At 41.6% G+C, this 26,087-nt stretch overlaps 2 protein-coding genes across 3 annotated transcripts; both read right to left on the reverse strand.

Annotated features, from left to right (window-relative positions):
* Positions 1-535: 535 nt before the first annotated feature.
* Positions 536-8,788, reverse strand: tmem150b (transmembrane protein 150B). 2 transcript variants are annotated; one of them, XM_046330710.1, is made up of 7 exons: positions 7,631-8,788; positions 6,741-6,824; positions 5,118-5,177; positions 3,810-3,877; positions 2,904-3,031; positions 1,969-2,146; positions 536-1,618 (listed from the first exon to the last, which is right to left on the reverse strand). In XM_046330710.1, the coding sequence occupies exons 2-7, from the start codon at positions 6,803-6,805 to the stop codon at positions 1,422-1,424; spliced, it is 696 nt and encodes a 231-aa protein (XP_046186666.1). In that variant the 5' UTR covers positions 6,806-6,824; positions 7,631-8,788; the 3' UTR covers positions 536-1,421. The 2 variants fall into 2 exon arrangements, with proteins under 2 accessions (XP_046186666.1, XP_046186665.1); XM_046330709.1 differs by lacking the exon at positions 7,631-8,788 and adding an exon at positions 7,359-7,616.
* A 316-nt stretch (positions 8,789-9,104) lies between these two features.
* LOC124015487 (adenylosuccinate lyase-like) lies at positions 9,105-25,885 on the reverse strand. The gene is made up of 11 exons (XM_046330708.1): positions 25,673-25,885; positions 23,075-23,278; positions 21,260-21,304; positions 20,996-21,075; positions 18,259-18,477; positions 18,060-18,150; positions 17,846-17,915; positions 17,222-17,460; positions 12,952-13,041; positions 9,659-9,835; positions 9,105-9,406 (listed from the first exon to the last, which is right to left on the reverse strand). The coding sequence occupies exons 1-11, from the start codon at positions 25,817-25,819 to the stop codon at positions 9,320-9,322; spliced, it is 1,449 nt and encodes a 482-aa protein (XP_046186664.1). The 5' UTR covers positions 25,820-25,885; the 3' UTR covers positions 9,105-9,319.
* Positions 25,886-26,087: the final 202 nt, after the last annotated feature.

The following is a 26,087-nucleotide window of genomic DNA, read 5'->3' on the forward strand; positions in this document are numbered from 1 at the left end:
ACGTTTCCTGTGTCTATTACAACAGACACCAATCGACACCATTTCATTGTACATTAGCTTGAGATACCGGTGACCGGTATACAAATTCTCCCCTTTCAACAGAAACAAAGATGTAGGCTCTAGGTGAATAGATGCTGCAGACTACTTACTCCCAAACAAATCTTCACATAGAATTGGGTGTCATGCCATGTCTATAAATTGTATTTCTATCTGCAATGTTTTTAATGGGTAGTTCTGAAGAAAATGAAGGGCAGCACAGCTGATCACAGCCACCCCCCGCAAACAGCCCTCACCTAGAGTAAATCAGGAAGTGGTAAGTTTCCCAAAGGTATTCTTTATGTTTTTTGGTAACCCACACCCAAGGCTGCTTGTCCTAAAGGCTTGGACACATAATGCTAATATGATTTGGTACTATATATTGGTACTATATATCAGCAATATGGACCTTTGCAACTGCACATTGATTGTTTAAATGTTTGTAAAAATACATCTGATATAACTGCTGTTTTAAAATGTTTTTAGATTCTGTTTTAAATGTGTTTGCACTGAGAAAACAAATGTCATGTTTTATTTTTTTGACGTGACAGACACTGAGGGAAAGCTCGATATTCTCTGTACAGTATGTTTAAAGTTACATTTGATTTAACATCAGCAAAATAAATTAAAAACACTTACAGTTACGTAAACCCTCATCAGACACTTGTGTAAACCCCCATGACTGTATCACATCTTCTTCTACATAAATAGTGTAGATATGTTTACAGTGTTCATGTCTTGATGTGCTCATTTAAATCATTTATGTTGGTACAAAAATAAAGGCAAAAGGGAGAAAATCTTAGATCTGCTTGACTGAAAACCAGTACAAGACGACAATTAGATTTGTGATACAAAAATCATTATCTGAAAGCCACGCCCCTAATAGGCCAAGCCTCATGAAAATAGCCTGGGTTACATTAAAAAAAAGACCCAGCTGCTGGGTCAACCATACTGGCGGTTAAAAAACTACAAATGGTTAAATTAACCCATGTTTGGGTATTCCAAACAACTTGTTGTTTGTTTGGAATACCCAAACATGGGTTAATTTAATCATTGGTAGTTTATTTAACAGTCAGTTGGGTTATTCACGCAACCCAACTAGCTGGGTCAAAATAACCCAGTGTGTGTGTGTCTTTAGATGTTAAGCTATGAACAGTGTATCAATGCATGGTCACGGGCTCATTGTTATGTATTTTTTAACCTTTATAGGCAAGTCAGTTAAGAACAAATTCTTATTTTCAATGACGGCCTAGGAACTGTGGGTTGTTCAGGGGCAGAACGACAGATGTTTTTTTTTACCTTGTCAGCTCGGGGATTCAATTTTGCAACCTTTCGGTTACTAGTCCAACACTCTAACCACTAGGCTACCTGCCTCATTGGCTGTACTATGAAACATCATTCATTCTGACCACTCCGTTGGTTCTCTGAGTCTTCAGACGTTGTTTCTGCATGGTGAGCTGGTGGAAGTCGATGTGACGGAACTCGGACCCAAAGAGGCCAAAAAGGACAAAGAAGGACATGACCAAGGCCCACTCACAAATGGCCGCTCCAGATTTGTAGCCGGTATTATGAAGTATAGCCACTGGGGAGGGAAAGGCCAGTCAAGGAGCAACAACACAAGCAGATGACCTGTCAATGTCTAAACGATACAGTTTGTATACAGTCTCATTCCCAGCTAAGTGTTCTGCCAGTCTGGCCAGGGAATATACACTACAGCCTCCACTGTATTTGTGTCATATTTTCACCGGTATTCAAGTTGATATATTTTGCATACTCACTTTTGATGCATGCTAAACAGTGTTTATGTATGCACACATGACTGTAAGTCGCTTTGGATAAAAGCGTCTGCTAAATGGCATATATTATTATTATTATATATTCCTACATGAAGAGACATTCTCTGAGAATGGAGTGTTATATCTGTAAGGATACTGGTGATGACCAGGACGGTGCAGATGCTACAGAATGTAGCTCGAAGAGGTCCAACCCAGTGACGGTCTTTCAAGGGATGGGCTTTGTAGCAGAGCCACACCTGCAGCCAGAAGTAGGCCAGGCCCACGAAGAACGCCAAGAACGCTCCCAACAAGTGGATCCCCATCACTACAGATTGCTGAAAGAGAGGGATGAAGAGAGGGAGGGAGGGATGGGAGAGAAGATGGAATGAAGGAGATATTGTCAGCAATTATCAGGGTATAACAATATGTCAACTTTCCATGTGTACATGCAAGATGTGGAGGATATTTAAGCAATAAGGCCCAAGGAGGTGTGGTATATGGCTGTTCTTATACACGACGCAACGCAGAGTGCCTGGACACAGCCCTTCGCCATGATGTATTGGCATTATAACACAAACCCCCAAGTTGGGGCGGCAGGGTAGCCTAGTGGTTAGAGCGTTGGACTAGTAACCGAAAGGTTGCAAGTTTGAATCCCCGAGCTGACAAGGTACAAATCTGTCATTCTGCCCTGAACAGGCAGTTAACCCACTGTTCCTAGGCCGTCATTGAAAATAAGAATTTGTTCATAACTGACTTGCCTAGTAAAATAAAGGTCAAATTAAAAATAAAAAAATAAAAAGTTGCCTTATTGCTATTACAGTGGCTTGCGAAAGTATTCACCCCCTTGGCATTTTTCCTATTTTGTTGCCTTACAACCTGGAATTAAAATGGATGTTTGGGGGGTTTGTATCATTTTATTTACACATCATGCCTAGGCACTGTATAAACTGGTAACCAGTGGCTGTCAACCAATCAACATTCAGGGCTCGAACCACCCAGTTTATAATAGGACTTGTATCAGAATAATACAGAGATATTATAATAGTATTGCGATAACTTCAGTTTACACTGAAGTGAGATTCTAAACGATACCTGGAAGTTTCCGATGAGGGAGATGCCCACACAGGAGATGAAGCCCAGTACGATACTGGCGATGTTCACCTTGCTGTTCTGACCATAGTCCCTGACCTGCTGAAACCGGATCACTACAACCCACAGGGCTGACACAGAGAGAGAAGGGGGTGTTAAAAGTGCCTGCCTGCCTGCCTGCCTGCCTGCCTGCCTGCCTGCCTGCCTGCCTGCCTGCCTGCCTGCCTGCCTGCCTGCCTGCCTGCCTGCCTGCCTGCCTGCCTGCCTGCCTGCCTGCCTGCCTGCCTGCCTGCCTGCCTGCCTGCCTGCCTGCCTGCCTGCCTGCCTGCCTGCCTGCCTGCCTGCCTGCCTGCCTGCCTGCCTGCCTGCCTGCCTGCCTGCCTGCCTGCCTGCCTGCCTGCCTGCCTGCCTGCCTGCCTGCCTGCCTGCCTGCCTGCCTGCCTGCCTGCCTGCCTGCCTGCCTGCCTGCCTGCCTGCCTGCCTGCCTGCCTGCCCTGCCTGCCTGCCTGCCTGCCTGCCTGCCTGCCTGCCTGCCTGCCTGCCTGCCTGCCTGCCTGCCTGCCTGCCTGCCTGCCTGCCTGCCTGCCTGCCTGCCTGCCTGCCTGCCTGCCTGCCTGCCTGCCTGCCTGCCTGCCTGCCTGCCTGCCTGCCTGCCTGCCTGCCTGCCTGCCTGCCTGCCTGCCTGCCTGCCTGCCTGCCTGCCTGCCTGCCTGCCTGCCTGCCTGCCTGCCTGCCTGCCTGCCTGCCTGCCTGCCTGCCTGCCTGCCTGCCTGCCTGCCTGCCTGCCTGCCTGCCTGCCTGCCTGCCTGCCTGCCTGCCTGCCTGCCTGCCTGCCTGCCTGCCTGCCTGCCTGCCTGCCTGCCTGCCTGCCTGCCTGCCTGCCTGCCTGCCTGCCTGCCTGCCACTTACCCAAGAAAGCGCAGACGTTGCAGATCTGAGCAAAGATGCAGCTCTGTGGATTATAGGTGCCACACTCACTGTGGAACACAAAATTCACATTTCAATTCTCTACGATTAGAAAAACAACCTCATAATGTGTATTGGTTAATTTAACAATACAAACCTTATTGTTTCCCCTCTCATACTTTATGTAAAAATGATAGTGTAACTCAATGAAGTTGCTTCTACATGATTTGAACATGAAGCGCAAAAAGCTAATATAAGTACCATTGTCATGGAGACAGGTAAACACAACCAAAGTATGGATTGCTGTCATACCTTGTCCATAGAAAACCAATGTCATTTTGTAATTTGGGTGAACTTTAATGCTCCATGCTAGCTACGGTATCGGAGCATGAGGTCTGATACCAACAGGCTCAGAGACAGTTTCTATCCACAAGCTATCAGACTGCTTAACACTTGTACTGGACAGAACGCCTGCTCTGATTCTCCACACCTTAGCACACACAACAGCTGCTGTTACCAGACTCGTATTATACTGCTCCATTTATACATGTGCACCCTTCACCCTTCCCCAATACATGTGTAAATATTGGACTATAAATTGTGCTTTCCTGTATTATACTTACACTGAGTGTACAAAACATTAGGAACACCTGCTCGTTCCATGATATAGACGGACCAGGTGAACCTATGATCCCTTACTGATGTCACCTTTTAAATCCATTTCAATCAGTATAGATGAAGGTGAGGAGACAGGTTAAAGACAGATTTTTTTTAAGCCATGGATTGTGTATGTATGCCAATGGGCAAGACGAAAGATTTAAGTGCCTTTGCACGGGGTATGGTATTTACGTACCATGCTCACCAATTTGATTGTTTTCAAAAACTGCAAGGCTGCTGGGTTTTTCACGCTCAACAGTTTCCTGTATATCAAGAATGGTCCACCACCCAAAAGATATCCAGCCAACTTGACATTGTAGAGTCCATGTCCTGACAAATTGACGCTGTTCTGTGTATGCTAAAATGTTTATTTTATTCATTTACTTTATGTTGGTATTCTTATATTTTATTATTTGTTATAGTTGTTGCATTGTCGAGAAGGAACCTGTAAGTATGTTTTTAATTGGACGATGTATACCATGCGTATCCGGTACATATGACTAATACAATTTGAATAATGTTATAATCTTAATATTAAAGTTATATAGTGTTGATTCCTCAATGATTCACTTTTCATTTTGATCCATGCCTTTGGGAATATTTAAGAAGTACTGTGAAACATTGACTTGATTGAAAGACCCGTGTGACTCCTACCTGATGTAAGGGAATCTACCTGTGATGTTAACAGTCTCATTCGATACAGCGATACCAAACCTGGCAAGAACAAGAACTGTAGTTAGTATTTTAATACCTTCGGAAAGTAATTCAGACCCTTGGACTTTTTCCACATTTTGGTAGGTTACAGCCTTATTCTAAAATGTATCAAATAGTTTTTTCCCCATCAATCTACACACAGTACCCTAAATTACAAAACAAAAACAGGATTTTTGTTGTTGTTGCTAATTTCAACAACAAAAATACAGAAAACAAAAATCACATTTACATTAAGTATTCAGACCCTTTAATCAGTACTTAGGTGAAGCACCTTTGGCAGTGATTACAGCCTCAAGTCTTCTTTGGTATGACGCTATAAACGTGGCACACCTGTATTTAGGGAGTTTTCTCCCATTCTTCTATGCAGATCATCTCAAGCTCTGTCAGGTTGGGAATAGGGAGCGTCACTGCACAGCTATTTTCAGGTCACTCCAAAGACGTTTGATTGGGTTCAAATCCGGGCTCTGGCTGGGCCACTCAAGGACATTCAGAGACTTGTCCCTAAACCACACCTGTGTTGTCTTGGCTGTGTGCTTTGGGTCGTTGTCCTATTGGAAGGTGAACCTTTTCCCCAGTCTGAGGTCCTGAGCGCTCTGGAGCAGGTTTTCATCAAGAATCTCTCTGTACTTTGCTCCGTTCATCTTTCCCTCGATCCTGACTAGTCTCCCAGTCCCTGTCAGAGTGACCATTGGGTTCTTGGTCACCTCGATGACCAAGGCCCTTCTCCCCCGATTGCTCAGTTTGCCCAGGCGGCCAGCTCTATGCAGAGTCTTGGTGGATCCAAACTTCTTCCATTTAAGTATGATGGAGGCAACTGTGTTCTTGGGGACCTTCAATGCTGCAGAAATTGTTTGGTACCCTTCCCCAGATCTGTTCCTCAACACAATCCTGTTCCGGAACTCTCTGGACAACTCCTTTGACCTCATGGCTTGGTCTTTGCTCTGACATGCACTGTCAACTGTGGGACCTCATATAGACAGGTGTGTGCCTTTCCAAATCATGTCCAATCAATTGAATTTACCACAGGTGGCCTCCAATCAAGTTGTAGAAACATCAAGGATGATCAGTGGAAACAGGATTCACCTGAGCTCAACTTCGAGTCTCATAGCATGGGGTCTGAATATGTATGTAAATAAGGTATTTCTGTGGGGGGGGGGGGGTTATTTTGTCATTATGGGGTATAATGTGTAGATTGCTACACATTATGCCCCATAATGTAGGATTTTAGTATTTAAAAAATATATATTTTAGAACAAGGCTGTAACATAACAAAATGTGGAAAAAGTCAAGGGGTCTGAATACTTTCCGAAGGCACCGTGCATCTTTCAGCCCAAACCCTGTGGAGGGTGACAGAAGCAATCATTTGATGTTTGTTTTGTTTATTGCACTCAGAGCACAAGTGTTCTATGTTTGTTACTTCTACTGGAAGCAAGTAAACATGAACATTTTCCTCATCATCATCGCCATAGCATTGAAGCATGAGACCACAGTATTCTTCTGCCTATCACTAATAAAGAAGTGGCTGAAGAGGAGAGCACACGTGGATGTCAAATAAATACTTACACCACCCATATGCCCACAGTGCCAAATACCGCCAAGCAGATCGGAAGCAGTGCCCAGAGCCACATAATGGTACACTAAGGTCACCTGAGAAAGACACAATTACTCCTTTGTAGTTTCTTTGAATGCCATGTAGTATCCTGACCTGAGTTTAAATACATGTGTATTTAATGATTTTTTATTTAAATACTTGTTTTCTGTGTATTTTAGTATTTTCAAATAATGTGGTCAAATCAACTATTTGAATCTATTGTCAAATAATTTCATATAAAATGCAAATTCATGATGTTAAATACTCCTAGGACCTGGGATCAAATGCATTGGAGTATTTAGTTGTATTTGAGCATTTTCAAATACATGCCAATACTTTCCAAGTAAACATCCAAATACATTCCAATATGCAACTTCTTGTATTTTCAAATATCTTAATTCTTAATTTGAAGTGGATGTGAACGTAATTGAAATAGTATTTGAATCCAGGTCCGGTAACATTAGTATCGGTTGATTATCTGTTCATACACATCTTACATGATCAAAGCTGATGAGGTGAAAAGGACATTTTGAAGCTATAGCCTACCCACTTGAGAAATCACTGAGTGATTCAGAACGACAGATTTTTACCTTGTCAGCTCGGAGGATTCGCTCTAGCAACCTTTCGGTTACTAGTCCAACGATCTAACTACTAGGCTACCTGCCGCAATAACGACAAAAGACACACTTTACACAAATAAAGATACATTGACAAGTTTCACGTTACAAGTTAATGTCACATGCACAAGTACAGTGAATTACCTTTCCCGCAAGCTATATGACAAGATATCATAGTAACATACAAGAGAAGAATATTTAAGCCAGAGAAAGAGAAGTTTAGTAAAAAAGTGGTTTAAACTCACAGAGGTTTTCTTGTATGTACAAGGAAGGAGGGAAGCTGACAAACTCTAGATTTTTTTCGCCTCTTAACTCAATTCGAAATGCCTCTCCCCCTTGGCCTTGATTGTCAAATATACCGTAATAACACCAGTAGAAAGTTATTTCTCACTCGCTTTACCAGAGGTTGTATGGTAGAAGTATTATGTTGGGTCAGGGCTGGATTAAGAAATATGCCCCGGGGTTTAGATATTTTATATTATTATAACGGTGATAATGAAGATTGGTACGAGGATGACGGTATTGATTGAGGTGTGAAGATGTGACCCGATAGTGATTTTGACCATGGCAGTGTTTTGATTAATTCAAATAAAGTTGCCACGAATCACCATGAATAAAAAGGGTAAGGACATAGCCCATGTTTGAGAATCAGATCATGCCCAGGTCAGTGGAACTGGGGAATTTGGGTTTAAACAGATACGCGAGTTTCCTTGGTAATACTGTACTTGATAGGATTTTTTCTATTCATGTGTGTTGTGTATATCTGTAGATAAAAACGATTTTATTTTAAAAACATCGTGCAGGATACGGCAACGGTGCCCGAGGAAGAGCTGACACTTCTCCCTCCACTACCACTGCTTTCTGAACTGCCTAAACACCCCACAGCAGTGGAACACCATCACTTGCCACTGCCAGAACCCTAAATGTATTATTTTTAAAGCGTATTTGAAATTCTCTTTGTAATGAAAAGCGCTATATACAATACACCTATTCTTTTTAGAATGTGTAACTATTCTACTTAGAATAATCATTTTTTAAAGTACATTTTGAAGGGGTTTGCTATGCAAGACATTACGGTAACAGCGTGGCCAACTATATGTTTTTTTATTTACAACTACTTGCTTGCCAGTAACATACTGTACAAGCTGTGGGCTTCCTCTGCACACCTCGTTCTCACGCTCCACATTACCCTTTCTTTCCATTTCAGGTACCTATTTTCTAAATATAAACTGTCATAAATAATTCATATTGTACATCCACAAACATAGTGAAACCAAAGTATATCAAACACATGACTTCATATAGTCTTCTTTCTCTCCAGACTAAAAGCTGTAACAGGGCGTCTGCTGTTGAGTATTAGATCATTCAAATACAAAGCAATAAATGAGTGTAATAATGGTTCCACTGAACCAATATTATCAACTTCATATGATGACACTCTTGGTAATAAAGACTGGTAGGACAAAGGACCTTTGATCCCAACCATTTGAAGAGGAAGCTGGGTCCTTTAGTCTAAAAGGTTTACTGTGCCTCAAATAGGTAACAAGGAATTTCATTAACAACAATGTTTATTTTTTGCTTAGTGAATCATACATTAAGTTAGGAAAATACAGTTTTGGAACAGTATGAAATATATAGACGTAGGGCCTGAAATATTTCAGAGATTTCATATGTTCTAACTCTGCTAGATTCACATTACATCATTACAAACTCACTGACTTCTGATTTCAGTCTTTTATTTTCGTACAGTAAAGCATGCAATGTCAGTCATGAGGTTTATTTGTGTGTAACCGTATGTGTTTGTTTTAGTGAGAAGGCCACTTTTAACTTGCTAAACAATATTTCAGAATTGGTTTAAACTAAGTCAGGGTTAAATTAAGGGTCAGTTTTAATATTTTGGCTAGTCGTTTTACAGGTCAGGGTTGTCCCCAATTTTAGAGCTCCAGCTCGATCTTGACGTCAATGTCGGCCTTGTAAGGTTCCAGCAGAGGGCGTACCTCCTCAGAGAGAAACCTCGCTACCTGAGTGAGAGAATGATGTTAGGTTGCGTCAACTATAGGTACATGGAGAAAAGCTGTATAATGTAATAAATACAAAACAGCACGTGATTCTGATGCTCAACAGATTGAATGGATCTTTTTGCCACCATTAAATCTGTGCCAAGATCCTGTGCTGGATATTATTTTCTGTTTAACTACAGGTATTTTAAAATGATATTACAAAACTGAGACAAAGTTGAGAAAAACAAAGATAACAGGTGTTCTGTATAGTACCTGTTGGGGGGCGCGGCCGATGAAGGTCTTGGGGTCCAGGATGTTGTCTAGATGGCCGAGGATAGGGGCGAAGTAGGGGTCAGCCTGGACCCTGGCCAAAAGGTCATTGTCCCCCCCCTCCTGTTTGACCACTGTTGCAGCCTGCTGGGACAACACACGGATCTTCTCGTGGCAGTCCTGGTGAAAGAACACAGATACGAGAAACTGTTACTGTGTGATTACACAATAATAAACTGAACATAAATTACAAATGCAACAATTTCAAAGACTTTGACTGGGAATACAGATACGCATCTGTTGGCCACAGATGTAGAGTGGATCAGAAAACCAGTCAGTTTCTGGTGTGACCACCATATGCCTCATACAGCGCAACACATCTTCGCATAGAGATCCCCTAAGACTGTTTGTGCAGAAATTCTCCGGTTGTGCAAACCCAGTTTCATCAGCAGTCCGGGTGGCTGGTCTCGGACGATCCCGCAGGTGAAGAAGATGAATGTGGAGGTCCTGGCTGGCGTGGTTACATATGTTCAGCGGTTGAAACCGGTTGGACGTACTGCCAAATTCTATAAAATGACGTTGGAGGCGGCTTTGGGTAGAACAATTAACATTACATTTTTTGGCAACAGCTCTGGTGGACATTCCTGCAGTCAGCATGCCAATTGCATGCTCCCTCAAAACTTGAGACGTGTTATTGTGTTGTGTGACAAAACTACACATTTTAGAGTGGCCTTTTATTGTCCCCAGCACAAGGTACACCTGTGTAATGATCATTCTGTTTAATCAGCTTCTTGATATGCCACACCTGTCAGCTGGATTGATTATCTTGGCAAAGGAGAAATGCTCAATAACAGGGATGTAAACAAATTTGTGCACAAAAGTATAGAGAAATTAGCTTTTTGTGTTTATAGAATATTTCTGGGATATTTTATTTCAGCTCATGAATGACGAGGATCAACACTTGTTGGGTTTATATTTTAGTTCAGTATACATGCAATCTGGGGATTAAAATGTCATTTGATTCAGTTACTGTACTGTTTAAGAAAATAAGCACACATACAGGAGGTAGCAGTATTGTCACGGTAACAAGTATCCATTAGCCTCTATCACACACACAGTTCACAACTTAGGCACCAAACTAAAAGCATTAGGCAACAAACAGAATTTAAGGAGCACCAGAAAGAGATTGATTTTTGGTATAGTTTATGCTTACATTAGGCCTGTACGAATCATACCTTTGAAGCACATATCATAAATAGCAGAGTCTATTCCTTTCTGCTAGTGCCAGTCAAATTTGACTAGATCTACTGTCAAGTCACCAGGTTGTTAGCCGGCTAGTTAATTAAAACTTCTTATGGCTGCAGGGGCAGTATTGAGTAGCTTGGATGAAAGGTGCCCAGAGTAAACGGCCTGCTCCTCAGTCCCAGTTGCTAATATATGCATATTATTATTGGTATTGGATAGAAAACACTCTGAAGTTTCTAAAACTGTTTGAATGATGTCTGAGTATAACAGAACTCATATGGCAGGCAAAAGCCTGAGAAGAAATCCTAACAGGAAGTGGGAAATCTGAGGTTGGTCGATTTTAAACCCAGCCCCTATTGAATACACAGTGGGATATGGATCAAGTTGCACTTCCTAGGGCTTCCACTAGATGTCAACCGCCTTTAGAAACTTGAATGAGGCTTCTACTGTGTTGTGAAGCTGGGTGGGAGCTCTTTGAGTCAGTGGTCTGGCAGAGAGCCAGGTCCTGGTCATGCGTATTTCACATGATAGCAACCTGCGTTCCATTGCTTCTCTACAGACATAGGAATTCTCCGGTTGGAACGTTATTGAAGATTTATGATAACATCCTGAAGATTGATTCTATACTAAGTTTGACAAGTTTCTTCGACCTTTAATATAACTTTTTGAAGTTTTCGTCCGACGTTCGGCTGGACCTGCACAACCTTTTGGATTTGTGTACTAAACGTGCTAACAAAAGTAGCTACTTGGACATAAATAAATGGACATTATTGAACAAATCAAGCATTTATTGTGTAACTGCTATTCCTGGGAGTGATCATCAAAGGTAAGGGAATATGTATCATGTTATTTCTGATTTCTGTTGACTCCAACATGGCGGATAATTTTTTGAGCGCAGTCTCAGATTATTGCATGGTTTGCATTTTCCGTAAAGTTGTTTTGAAATCTGACACAGCGGTTGCATTAAGGAGAGGTATATCAATATTTCCATGTCTAAGAATTGTATTTTCATCGACATTTATAATGAATATTTCTGTAAAATGATGTGGCTCTCTGCAATATCACTGGATGTTTTTGGAACTAGTGAACGTAGCGAGACAATGTATACGGAGATTGTTTTATATAAATATGCACTTTATCGAACAAAACATACATGTATTGTGTAACATGAAGTCCTATGAGTGTCATCTGATGAAGATCAAAGGTTAGTGATTAATTTTATCTATATTTGTGCGTTTTGTGACTCCTCTTTTTGGCTGGAAAAATGGCTGGGTTTTTCTGTGAGTTGGTGGTCACCTAACATCGTTTGTGGTGCTTTCGCTGTAAAGCCTATTTGAAATCGGACACTGTGGTGGGACTAACAACAAGATTACCTTTAAAAACGGTATAAGATACATGTATGTTTGAGGAATTTTAATTATGAGATTTGTTGTTTTGAATTTGGCGCCCTGCACTTTCACTGGCTGTTGTCATATCAATCCCGTTAACCCTAAGAACATGACTGAACAACATCGTTGTTATCAAACTAATAATGTAATAATTAGCAACCTAGGATTAGTTTAAAAAGGGACTCATGGTTTGTGAATTTCTCAAATGTGCATGAAATCACACCAAAGAAAAAAGGTCATTTTATTAACCTTTTAATCTAGAGACGAGCCATTTTCTTTGCTTTAAAGCTGCAAGCATGCCTGTCGAGAAATGGTGCTTCATTGTTCCGCTATGTCACTCAGAGGCTACATGACAGCGAACTTGCAACTGAAAAGCCTACTCAGACTGTCCTGTGCTCTTGGTTATGCCAGGTGATGAAATGACACAATGTATCAACTCTGCTCACCCTGCTCCAATGTATAAAATGCACATGTAACAGAAAACTTATTGGGGTTTGCATCCCCACTTGCCACCACAGATCAATTATATTTTGAAAACTGATGGGAGGAATAGATGTGCTACACTAATTATGCAATGTGCGACTAATTATGCAACGTGGAGTCTGAGAAATACGTTCTGTTCTAATAAGTTGTGGTGTCATGCTGTACTAGAAGGGTGCGTACCTGTCTGTTGCCTCCAGCCTTCACCATAGCCATGATTATGTTCTCTGTAGCCATGAAGGGAAGCTCATGATGGATGTGTCTCTCGATCACCTGACAGAGAGAGCGAGAGGGAAAGAGATAGATGAAAATTATAGTGACGAGAAAGGGATACATAACATTAGGGGTGAAACGGTTCACCAAATCCAGGTTTCGGTACGTATTGCGGTCACGGTTTAGTTTCGGTACAGCAGGAAAATTAATGGCCAAGTTCATTTTAGTTTGGGCAAAATATGCAAAACTAACCCAGGAATAGACCATATACAGTGGCAAGAAAAAGTATGTGAATCCTTTGGAATTACCTGGATTTCTACATAAATTGGTCATCAAATTTGATCTGATCTTCATCTAAATCACAACAATAGACAAAGTGTGCTTAAACTAACACAAATTGTATTTTTATTGTCTATATTGAATACATAATTTATACATTCAGTGTAGGTTGGAAAAAAATTGTGAACCCCTAGGCTAATGACTTCTCCAAAAGATCATTGGAGTCAGCTAACCTGGAGTCCAATCAATGAGACGAGATTGGAGATGTTGGTTAGAACTGCCTTGCCCTATAAAAATGAATAAAAATCACAAAATTTGAGTTTTCTATTCACAAGAAGCATTGCCTGATGTGAAAAATGCCTCGAAAGAAATAGATCAAGACGACCTAAGATTAAGACTTGTTGACTTGCATAAAGCTGGAAAGGGTCAAAAAAGTATCTCTGAAAGCCTTGATGTTTATCAGTCCACGGTAAGACAAAATGTCTATAAATGGAGAAAGTTCAGCACTGTTGCTACTCTCCCTAGGAGTGGCCGTCATGCATCGATGACTGCAAGAGCACTGTGAAGAATGCTCAATGAGGTTAAGAAGAATCCTAGAGTGTCAACTAAAGATATCCAGAAATCTCTGGAACATGCTAACATCTCTGTTGACGAGTCTACGATACGTAAAACACTAAACAAGAATGTTGTTCATGGGAGGACACCACAGAAGAAGCCACAGCTGTCCAAAAAAGAAAAGAAAACATTGCTGCATGTCTGAAATTTACAAAAGTGCACCTGGATGTCCCACAGTGCTACTGACAAAATATTCTGTGGACAGATGAAACTAAAGTTGGCTTGTTTGGAAAGAACACACAACACTATGTGGGAAAAAAAGGCACAGCACACCAACATGAAAAAACCTAATCCCAACTGTAAAGTATGGTGGAGGGAGCATCATGGTTTGGGGCATGCTTTGCTAACTCAGGGCCTGGACAGCTTCCTATCAATGACGGAAAAATGAATTCCCAAATTTATCAAGACCTTTTGCAGGAGAATGTTAGGCTACCTGTCCGCTAATTGAAGCTCAACAGAAGTTGGGTGATGAAACAGGACAACGACCCAAAACACAGAAGTAAATCAACAACAGAATGGCTTCAACAGAAGAAAATATGCCTTATGGAGAAGCCCAGTCAGAGTCCTGACCTCAACCCGATTGAGATGCTGTGGCATGACCTCAAGAGAGCAGTTCACACCAGACATGCCAAGAATATTGCTGAACTGAAACAGTTTTGTAAAGAGGAGTGGTCCAGAATTCCTCCAGACCATTGTGCAGGTCTGATCCGCAACTACAGAAAACATTTGGTTGAGGTTATTGCTGCCAAAGGAGGGTCAACCAATTTTTATATTCAAGGGTTCATATACTTTTCCCACCCTGCATTGTGAATGTTTACACAGTGTGTTCAATAAAGACATGAAAACATATGGGTGTTATTAGTTTTATGCAGACTGTCTATTGTGACCTAGATGAAGAATAGATCCAATTTTATGACAAAGTTATGCAGAAATCCAGGTATTTCCAAAGGGTTCACATACTTTTTCTTGCCCCTAATGTAAGAGCCCAATAAAATGGCTTTATTTTTGCCTAATTCCGTTTTTCCAGGTTTCTGATTTTCCACTGTCAAAATCACTTTAATAGAAAAAACAACATTGGAGACATTTTCATTTTTGGGTGTAGCTACCCTTTCATTTAGGTGCACACCAGCAAGTGCCTTGTTTGGTTAACAGTGTTTATGTAGCACAAGTGATTGCAGAGTTTGCTGAACTAATCACCACTGAATTGATGCAATAATCGAGATATCATTCTGCTAGGTATACAGTATCTTCGGAAAGTATTCACGCCTTGACTTTTCCCACATTGTTAGGTTACAGCCCCCCCCCCTCCCAATCTACACACAATACTCCATAATGACAAAACAAAAAACAGGTTTTTAGAAATGTTTGCTAACTTATTAAAAATAAACTGAAATATTACCTTTACAGAAGTATTCAGACCTTTTACGCAGTACTTCATTGAAGCACCTTTGGCAGCGATTACAGCTTCGTGTCTTCTTGTGTATGATACGACAAGCTTGGCACACCTGTATGTGTGGAGTTTATTACATTCTTCTCCGCAGATCCTCTCAAGCTCTGTCAGGCTGGATGGGGAGCGTCCCTGCACAGCTATTTTCAGGTCTCTCCAAAGATATTCGATCAGGTTTAAGTCCGGGCACTGGCTGGGCCACTCAAGGACATTCAGAGACTTGTCCCGAAGCCACTCCTGCGTTGTCTTGGCTGTGTGCGGAGGGTCGTTGTCCTGTTGAGAAGGGAACCTTCACCCCAGTCTAAAGGTCCTGAAAGCTCTGGAGCAGGTTCTCGTCAAGGATCTCTCTGTACTACGCTCTGTTCATCTTTGCCTCGATCCTGACTAGTCTCCCAGTCCCTGCCACCACCATGATGCCACCGTAGGGATGGTGCTAGGTTCTCTAGACGTGGCGCTTGACATTCAGGCCAAAGAGTTCAGATAAACGTGTTTCAGATAAACAAGTCTTTAGGTGCCTTTTGTCAAACCCCAAGCGGGTTGTCATGTGCCTTTTACTGAGGAATGGCTTCAGTCTACCATAAAGGCCTGATTGGTGGGGTTCTGCAGAGATGGTGGTCATTCTGGAAGGTTCTCCCATCTTCACAGAGGAACTCTAGAGCTCTGTCAGTGACAATCTGGTTCTTGGTCACATCCCTGACCAAGGCCCTTCTCCCCAATTGCTCAGTTTGGCCGGGCGGCCAGCTCTAGAAAGAGTCTTGGTGGTCCCAAACTTATTCCATTTAAGAATGATGGAGGCAACTGTGTTCTTGGGGACCTTCAATGCTGCAGAAATATTTTGGTACCCTTCCCCAGATTTGTGACTCGACACAATCCTGTTTCAGAGCTCTATTAACAATTCCTTCGACCTCATGGCTGGATTTTTGACATGCACTGTCAACTGTGGGACCTTATATTGCTAGGTGTGTGCCTTTCCAAATCATGTCCAGTCAATTGAATTTACCACAGGTGGCCTCCAATCAAGTTGTAAAAACATCTCTAGGATGATCAATGGAAACAGGATGCACCTGAGCTCAATTTCAAGTCTCATAGCAAAGGGTCTGAATACTTATGTAAATAAGGCAGCGGTTTTTAATTTTAATACATTTGCAAACATTTCTAAAAACCTGTTCTCTCTTTGTCATTATGGGGTATTGTTGTGGATTGCTGAGGATTTTATTTCATCCATTTTAGAATAAGGCTGCAACGTACCAAAATATGGGAAAATCAAGTGGTCTGAACACTTTCCAAAGGCACTGTCCATAGATTACTTTATGATTAACATTTCATTGAGAACGTTTATGGGAAAGACTTTCCATCTACCAGAAGACCGTTGTCATTAGCATTATTGTGTACAGCTATACACAGACAGGGGCATTCTCGCACCATTACCTCTTCAGAAAGTTAAAGGAAAAATACAAATGACTTGTGCATTCTGTTCATGTCTTATCATCATCTTGGGCAAATGAATTAATGTTCTAATAAATTCAATACATTTAGTTGATTTCCTCATAAGTTAAATACATTTGTGTGTCTACTGGGAAGCCAAAATGTTGCCAAACTGGAGATTTAAATGGAGGAGCGCTCTCTCTCCCACACACAACCGTTACACTACTACATAACATACAAGACCGTTTGAGTTGAATGTTGTTTCTCTGTGATGTGCCAACATACATACTGTGGGATAAGTGCAGTTGTGTGTGCATTACTCATGAAATGACAAGGTTTAAAATGGTGGTGATAACACCTTATGAGGACAACAATGGAAATAAGCCTCCTGGTTTATTGTGTTTTTTATCCTCAATCACTTCTGTCTGGACAAGCCTACTACTTCTAATTATCTAATAAATTCAACAAATTTACCTTGGGGTAGACCACCAGGCCTTCGGTGATGTTCTGCAGGGTGCTGAGGATGATATCAGCGGTAAGGAAAGACTCAGGGAGAGAGATTCTCCTATTAGCACTGTCATCCAGTGTTCTTTCCAGCCACTGGACAGAGGCGGTCTGGAGGGGGTCAGCGAGCAGCGCTATCAGGTGGCGGGCCAGACTACAACAACGCTCACAACGCATTGGGTTCCTCTTGTAGGGCATGGCACTGGAGCCTGGGGGAGAGGCAGTCAGAGGGACCCAGACAAGTAACAATGGGTTGGCATTTAGGAAATAACTTAAAACTAACTAACTAACTAACTCTGAAACATCAGAATGGTTTACCAGTTGGTGCCTTAAATCAAAGTGAAATCTAGGGCTAAAACTCAATTGTATTTTATTGATTCCTCACATCCTCTCTCCTTGCCTCTTTCTCAAAGTACATTGGAGCGGAAGATCAGAGGTGAAGGTTCTTCTGATATTTTGCTCCAATCTGCTTCGAGAGGTAAGGAGAGAGGATGTGAGATATCAAGGACATGCAAAGGAAATCAACCCTCGTTTTGGGATTAGATACCTTTATACCTGGGTAGGAAGTGGACCAATTTCCTTCTTATGACTCACCAATCTGCTCCTTTTCAAAAGGCTCCTCAATCTCTTTAAGGTTAGCCAGCAGGCGGATGTCAGTGCAGATCTGAGGAAGAGAGTATAATATATTACCTGTGGGTCATTCCACTACTGTCAAAGACCACCAGGAGGCATTGTTTCTCCATAGACAGACTTGTGATTTACGGTAGTAAGAATAACAAATTGATGTCCAGTCAAATCTCATCCCAACCTTGTGGATGGTGGCTCCCATGCTGGCCAGGGGAGAGAGGGAGTCGATGTCTACCTTACGACTGTACGTCTGTCCAGTCACCATGTAAGCCCTGGGAGAAAAAAAAGGTATTTCAGGGATTTGCTTGTACTCAAATGACAAAACGTGTGGCAAATAGGAAACTCAAGAGACTTAACATAAAAGTATACATTTAACTCACTTTTTGAAGCCTGCCATCTCCGTGACCATTCTGTCCAGATCCTCCACCTTATCATGGTCCCCCTGGAAGAGCTGCAAAAAGCTGGCCTGGGTGCCCGTAGTACCCTTCACACCCCGGAAACGCAGGTCTTCGCGGGCGCGCTGAAGGTTCCGCATGTCCATGGCCAGGTCCTGGAGCCACAGACATGCTCTCTTACCCACTGTGGTCAACTGGGCTGGCCTGGTAGAGGTAGGTAGGTTATATATATGAATTTATGAGAGCGATAAAGATGAAAAGAAAACAAGAGGGGTGGAAAAAATATAAATGGCGAGAGGAGAATAAAAGTTCAAATAAAATGTGGAGGGGAAAAATAAAGATTCATATAAAAAATAAAACAGAAAGAAATATAAGGCAGAGAGATAAAAGTGGACTCAGAAGCACTGAATACATCACTCTTTAATCTGAGAGGAACATAAGTGTTCATAGACAAATGGGATATATCCACAATGGCACATAGTCCATGAGCCGGGGGGATTGGTCAGGCTCACTTAGGCTCTCATAGTGATTTTATTCCACACACAGATGTATACAAAGCTCTCTCCCGCCCTCCATTTGGAAAAATCTGACCATAATTATATCCTCCTGATTCCTGCTTACAAGCAAAAACTAAAGCAGGAAGTACCAGTGACTCGCTCAATACGGAAGTGGTCAGATGACACGGATGCTACACTACAGGACTGTTTTGCTAGCACAGACCAGAATATGTTCCGGGATTCATCCAATGGCACTGAGGAGTATACCACCTAAGTCATCGCCTTCATCAATAAGTGCGTCGGCGACATTGCCCCCACAGTGACCGTACGTACATATCCCAAACAGAAGCCATAGATTACAGGCAACATCCGCATCGAGCTAAAGGCTAGAGCTGCCACTTTCAAGGAGCAGGACACTAATCCGGACACTTACAAAAAATCCCGCTAAGAATCCTACTCGTCAGATGTTGCAGGGCATAAACTATTAAGGACTACAAAAGGGAAATCTAGATGTCACGCAAGCATACCAGACGAGCTAAATGACTTTTATGCTTGCCTCGAGGCAAGTAAGACTGAAGCATGCATGAGAGCACCAGCTGTTCTGGATAACTGTGTGATAACGCTCTCGGTTACTGATGTGAGAAAGACCTTTAAACACGTCATCATTCACAAAGATGCAGGGCCAGACAGATTACCAGGACATTTACTCAAAGCATGCGCGGACCAACTGGCAAGTGTCTTCACTGACATTTTCAATCTCTCCCTGACAGAGTTTCCTTTTTTTTAAGCAATTTACACAGGTAATTCTTATATGTACCCTAGGGGTCAAAGGTCAAGGTTCTGTTGAACACTGTTGAATACTGACCTGATGGATAGCTGTGAAACTAAGCTTTTCAATGATATTTGATTTACATTTACATTACATTTAAGTCATTTAGCAGACGCTCTTATCCAGAGCGACTTACAAATTGGTGCATTCACCTTATGACATCCAGTGGGACAGTCACTTAACAATAGAGCATCTAAAACTTAGGGGGGGTGGGGTGAGAGGGATTACTTAACCTATCCTAGGTATTCCTTAAAGAGGTGGGGTTTCAGGTGTCTCCGGAAGGTGGTGATTGACTCCGCTGTCCTGGCGTCGTGAGGGAGTTTGTTCCACCATTGGGGGGGCCAGGGCAGCGAACAGTTTTGACTGGGCTGAGCGGGAGCTGTACTTCCTCAGTGGTAGGGAGGCGAGCAGGCCAGAGGTGGATGAACGCAGTGCCCTTGTTTGGGTGTAGGGCCTGATCAGAGCCTGGAGGTACTGAGGTGCCGTTCCCCTCACAGCTCCGTAAGGCCATACGTGAGCAATAACTTGTTCTATACTGACAATGTTTGTCATAGGGTAAAATCCCTATGGGGAAAATGTATGGGATGGAGGGATGAATTTAAGGAGTGATAACACAGAAAGCTACCATTGCTGTACTGCTACCACACATTTTCCAACTCTAGAGACATAGACCTTGAAGAAAATCACTGAGATCGTCAGCCCAAGCGAGCCCGACAGCCCAAATTTGAGGATTACGCTCATGGACCAATATAGAAGTTATTGTTAAGTTCATTTTTTAAGTATCGCTATATTTCTGTTTTTCTCGATTTTCCTGGTTCAATTCTGAGATGATCTCCAAGTGACAGGTCAGCTGACCCTGTTGTACCAGCAAGTGTAGCTGGTTCAGAGTACTGCAAGTTGGACCAGTTCTGCTGTTTTCCTTTTTCTACTCGTCCAATGACGGTTGCTGTATGTGGAATACTACTTTCTCTGTCAGCAAGCTGTTCCTTCATCTGCTGGATTCTGTGGTCGACCACAGAAGCAGGAAGGAACAGCTTGCTGACTGACTAAAAAAGGAGCAGGCTCTCAGTAATGGAAAGTGGCAGCTTGAGTAATACAAATAAAAACTGTCACGCAACCCATTTGTAATGGAGAACTTGAATAATACTTGGACATTTAATTATGCTGTTGATGTTTTATTTGTCTTTAAAGAACAGAGGAAGATTGCTATTACGGGGCTATCACTCTGTCAAGAGTGCGCCTGCGCGGGAAGTTTGGTTGTTGATGGACCTAGCCTTGAGTGGAATGGCTACCTTGTAGTGTGTTCATACGTTATAGTAAACTTTGTTGAACTGGAACCTTGTCGTTGTGTCATTTCGAGTTAACAGTTAGAAACTCATGAGGTGTTCATACTCACTGGTAATGTGTGAAACCCAGGGTGGGAAGACCAGCGTATTTTTCAGCAAAGTTTGATAGTCTGTCGATCACTCTGGCCAACTATAAAGACAGACACTTGTTTTTAGTTTACAGAAGAGATGAGGGATATACAGGATCATACTTGGCTGACTTTCTCAGACATTTTCAACACAAAGTTGCACATAACTACAGCATACTATCTGTATCTAGTGCAGGCCTGGGGGTGGTACAACTAATCCTCCCTGGTCTATAACCACTAACTTACCTTCGGCAGGAGAATGTCAAAACCGTCACGAAGCATGATCAAATCCTGAAGGGAAATAATGGGGAAAAAAACAGCAGGCATATCAGTCTTCATGCATAAAAATCTATATACACACACTAGAGGTCAACCATTTATGATTTTTCGATACCGATACAGATTATTGGAGGACCAAAAAAAGCTGATAACTATTAATCTTGTTCAATTTGGTTTAAATAATGCAAAAACCATGTTGGAGAAGAAAGTAAAAGTGCAATATGTGCCATGTAAAAAAGCTAACGTTCCTTGCTCAGAACTTGAAAGCTGACTATTGGATTGCCAGCCTAATCTCTGGAGTTGATATGCTTGAAGTGATAAACAGCGAAGAGCTGCTGGCAAACGCAGGAAAGTGCAGTTTGAATGAATGCTTACGAGCCTGCTGCTGCTCAGTCAGACTGTGCTATCAAATCATAAACTTAATTATAACAACACACAGAAATACGAGCCTTAGGTCATTAATATGGTCAAATCCGGAAACTATCATTTAGAAAACAAAAGGTTTATTCTTTCAGTGAAATACGGAATCTTCCATATTTTATCTAACGGGTGGCATCCATAAGTCTAAATATTGCTGTTACATTGCACAACCTTCAATGTTGTCATAATTTTGGAAAATTCTAGCAAATTAGTTTGAAACGAGCCAGGTGGCCCAAACTGTTGCATATACCCAGACTCTGCGTGCAATGAACGCAAGAGAAGTGACACAATTTGCCTAGTTAATATTGCCTGCTTACATGAATTTCTTTTAACTAAATATATAAGTTTAAAAAAATATACTTCTGTGTATTCATTTTAAGAAAGACATTGATGTTTATGGTTAGGTACATTGGTGCAATGATTGTGCTTTTTTCGCAAATGGCCTTTTGTTAAAGTTGGCTGTCTTTGTTAGGAAGAAATGGTCTTCACACAGTTCGCAACGAGCCAGGCGGCCCAAACTGCTGCATATACCCTGACTCTGTTGCACAGAACGCAAGAGAAACGACAGAATTTCCCTAGTTAAAATAAATGAATGTTAACAGGCAATATTAACTAAATATTCAGGTTAAAAAATATATACTTGTGTATTGATTTTAAGAAAGGCGTTGATGTTTATGGTTAGGTACACATTGGTGCAACGACAGTGCTTTTTTCACGAATGCACTTGTTAAAAATCACCCGTTTGGTGAAGTAGGCTGTGATTCAATGATAAATTAATGGGCACCGCATCGATTATATGCAACGCAGGACAAGCTAGATAAACTAGTAATATCATCAACCATGTGTAGTTAACTAGTGATTATGTTAAGATTGATTGTTTTTTATAAGATAAGTTTAATGCTAGCTAGCACCTTACCATGGCTCTTTTTTGCACTCGCATAACAGGTAGTCAGTCTGCAACGCAGTCTCCTCGTGGAGTGCAATGTTACCGGCCATAATCGGTGTCCAAAAATGCAGATTAAAGATTGTTATGAAAACTTGAAATCGGCCATTCCGATTAATCGGTCGACCTCTAAGATATACCCATGAGAAACAAACGTAACCATTAAGCACACTCATCCCAAAATAACGTGGTCCTTTTGGTCTAAAAGTAACTGTCTGCAGTCTGTTGCATGTAGAATACATGGCCCAACCCAACATTAACACACAAGCCTTGTGCCCTTGTGGAGATCTAAGAGGATTTGATTGGTATAAGCAATATGGTGAAACTGTCACCTAGTCTACCAGAGGCTAAGTAACAATGCCTACACCTGTCAAACCATCTCAGATCTAGAGGTCTATTTGGGATTGGGCTTCTCTTACCGTGTTGTCTCCCACGTAACAGGAAGTGGCACCCAGGTGGATGATGGGAGCAGCGGTTGGGCAGCAGTGGGCAAAAGTGTGGACGTGGGCCATGACATCGTGCCTCAGCTTGCTCTCCTCCTCCGCCGCCATGGCAAAGTCGATGTCCTCAGCGTGGCTCTCCATCTCTGCTACCTGGGCTTCGGTGACGGGCAGGCCAAGAGCCTGGAGAAGGGAAAATAAGAGGACGAGATGGAGTCATAAGGAGCAGACCAAAAGCCTGGAGGTCAACAGGAAGGACAAGAGGAGCAGAGAAAATTAGAGCTGGTACCCTAGAGGCGTAGTGAAAGCACTGCAGCCTGTCATTGTAGGTTTTTAACTGATACTCTGGGACATGCATTCAGTTTAAGCGCTAGCTACTTTATCATGTGTTCTCTGGCATTTATTAATTTGTTGCTACATTGCAGTATTTATTTGTTGCTACATTGCAGTAATTGCACATTGTATGGTACTATATAATAAAAATTGTGTCAATGGGATGTTTGGTGGAACTGTCCAGAAAGTGGGTCAACATTTTCAGATCACTTTCAAACAGATAGTTACAGGTGGTTGCTTTGCTCCGCTCCATATCTCGCACAGAAACTAGGAAAACTATTCCAGCACAATCTTCGTTATGGTAGCAGGTCTATTTAAAACCATTGAAAAATAGAATATGTTGTTTGAGTAAGCAAAGCAGAGGAGTTTGGCCCTGTGTTAATGATAATAGCTAGCGACACCCTTAGCCGTTAGTAACACTTAAATGTTTTTTACTTGGATCTGGATAGGTAGGCTAGAAGCAGTGCAGTGGTGGAGTTTCCACTAATAATCAGATGCAACTTACATATCTGAAAACATAGAAGGGTTATTTAGGGCCAAGGAAGGACAGTGAAGAGTATAAAGAGGCTAGGCTAACTCTCAGGGGGGTAGTGTCCTATTACCATGACATTTTGGCCTGGCTATTTTTGACACAAACCCACCCCAGCAGATTTCAGAGAGACATTGGAGACAAACTTGCTATTTGAAATCTGACGAAACAACATTTTGTATGGGAACACTGCCTGTACATTCATTTTCATGAGGGCACAAGACTATAGTAGGGACTAGCGAGTGTGAGAAGAGACAGATTCCACCACCATAGCCCTGCTGTGTGTGTGTGTGTAGCTTCTAAAAGGCCCCATAGGCAGTATTTCTGTTACATCTATTTGAAATACATATTTTAATTACTTCTGAGTATTTCATCATTTGAATTACACTCAAATGTATTTTGTATTTTCAAAATACTGAAAATTGTATTTTCAAAATACATTCTTTCCTATACCATTTTTGTATAGCGGTTCACATTGTGGCCCACCTTTCACCTTGGTATCAGAAGTCTGATAGCACTATGGGTGTGCTAAAAGCAGCTGCTAAATTAACTAAATATACAAATTGTAACAATTGCAAAGCACGCTGAGTATTATTTTAATAGCCCTGGCCCAAAACAATACACTGTGTGCTTTGTAGTTCATTTTCACATATGTAGGTGATTTAGCAGACACCCTTACCAGAGTAGACTTGCTCAACTAAGGTAAGTAAACAAAAACATAATACAGTCAATGTAAAACCATTACTGAGAATATTTTTGCTGTTTGGGCCAGCTACTTGCAAATATATTTGTCCAAGAATTTTGTCATTTATTTTGATACAAAATATCATAAAGATCACTGTATCTGTATTTTGTACTTTTTGCCCATAGTCTAGGCCCTGCCTATATCCTTATCTTTGTGTAGTCCATTTCCCCTCCACTAACAGATCAGATGAGCTGTTGCATGTGACAGAGGGTCTGATAGTAAGGTTAATTACAAACACACAGCCTCCCTGTAAATTAGAAGAGTTGTGGAAGTCATTTTTGTCTTTAAAAATAGCCTAGTGTTTCTCTCTTAAAAAAAGTATTTGCTGGACAATTCTTTCATAGGTTTCACTGTTTGCAGGTTTGTTTATCATGTGGAATAGCTGGAAATCTATATCCAGTTTCCAAATAGTGTAGGCCAACAGTGGGGTCAATGAACTAGCTGAAAGTGATTTGGAACCCTGATGTCAAGTTAAAGAGAGGCTAGATTATTGAAGATTTGGGTATACATCTGAAGGACTTCTACAGGGTTGATTAACTAGCGTAATTTACTATACCAACCATCCTGGTCACTTTCCAGACTTTGCCAAAAAACTGGGTAGTGTTGATGGATAACTACATGCATTGTTACATCCACATTCCACAACCATGCATCAATACTCCAGTTTATCACAAGACCCTGCATCCTACTAGCTAGTTTGTTTGGTTTGCATCTTCTGTCTTGTAAGGCAAATACAGTAACGTTATAATAGATGAACAGCTTCAGAATATAAGGTCCTATATTTCGAGCAGGGAACTTGAGAATGATCTCTCAAGGTCGCAAACTTAAAAGACTTCATTTTGTAGCAGAAACTGCAAACAAAATATGGAAAACGATAGCTACTGAAACACAGACAATGACATGCATGCTCATTCACGATAACTAGCCAAGATTACAGCTAGCTGGCTAAGTGGCTAATTAGAGGCAAAACCTTTTCCGCTTTGGCCAAATAGATCCACAGTTTTCTCCACGTTGTGAATTTCTTCTTGTCACTGAAGTTATAGGCCATTTCCTTGCTGGCATATCGTGACACCAGCGGCGAACGATACTTATTAAATTCGTCTCCAAATGTGTCCATGACTGAAACGCGGGTTTACAAGCCTCCGGCAGCACGCAGGTTTAACCTCATCTTCTTTGATGAGGTTTAACGGCGGTTGGCAATTCAATAAATGTTGCATTACCGCCATCTACTCGACTGGAGTACAACTCCCTTATACTTTGCTTGAAAAAAATAAATCAAAATAAAACAAATACCCTACCATCTAACAATACTCACAATTTTTTTTATATATATAATAAGAAGAAATAACACAACCCTACTCGACTATTTACATCTATTTAGTCCT

This window comes from Oncorhynchus gorbuscha, linkage group LG26 (genome assembly GCF_021184085.1).
Source record: "Oncorhynchus gorbuscha isolate QuinsamMale2020 ecotype Even-year linkage group LG26, OgorEven_v1.0, whole genome shotgun sequence".
NCBI classification, from domain to species: domain Eukaryota; kingdom Metazoa; phylum Chordata; class Actinopteri; order Salmoniformes; family Salmonidae; genus Oncorhynchus; species Oncorhynchus gorbuscha.

Coding starts and splice junctions, on each gene's coding strand:
- LOC124015487 (XM_046330708.1), bottom strand. CDS start 25,819: ATGGACACATTTGGAGACGAATTTAATAAGTATCGTTCGCCGCTGGTG. Junction 18,151..18,258: donor GAGATGGCAGGCTTCAAAAA/GTGAGTTAAATG, acceptor TTTTTCTCCCAG/GGCTTACATGGTGACTGGAC. Junction 17,461..17,845: donor TTTTGAAAAGGAGCAGATTG/GTGAGTCATAAG, acceptor CCTCTCCCCCAG/GCTCCAGTGCCATGCCCTAC.
- tmem150b (XM_046330710.1), bottom strand. CDS start 6,805: ATGTGGCTCTGGGCACTGCTTCCGATCTGCTTGGCGGTATTTGGCACT. Junction 5,178..6,740: donor ACTGTGGGCATATGGGTGGT/GTAAGTATTTAT, acceptor TGTTCTTGCCAG/GTTTGGTATCGCTGTATCGA. Junction 1,619..1,968: donor CACCGTCCTGGTCATCACCA/GTATCCTTACAG, acceptor TTCCCTCCCCAG/TGGCTATACTTCATAATACC.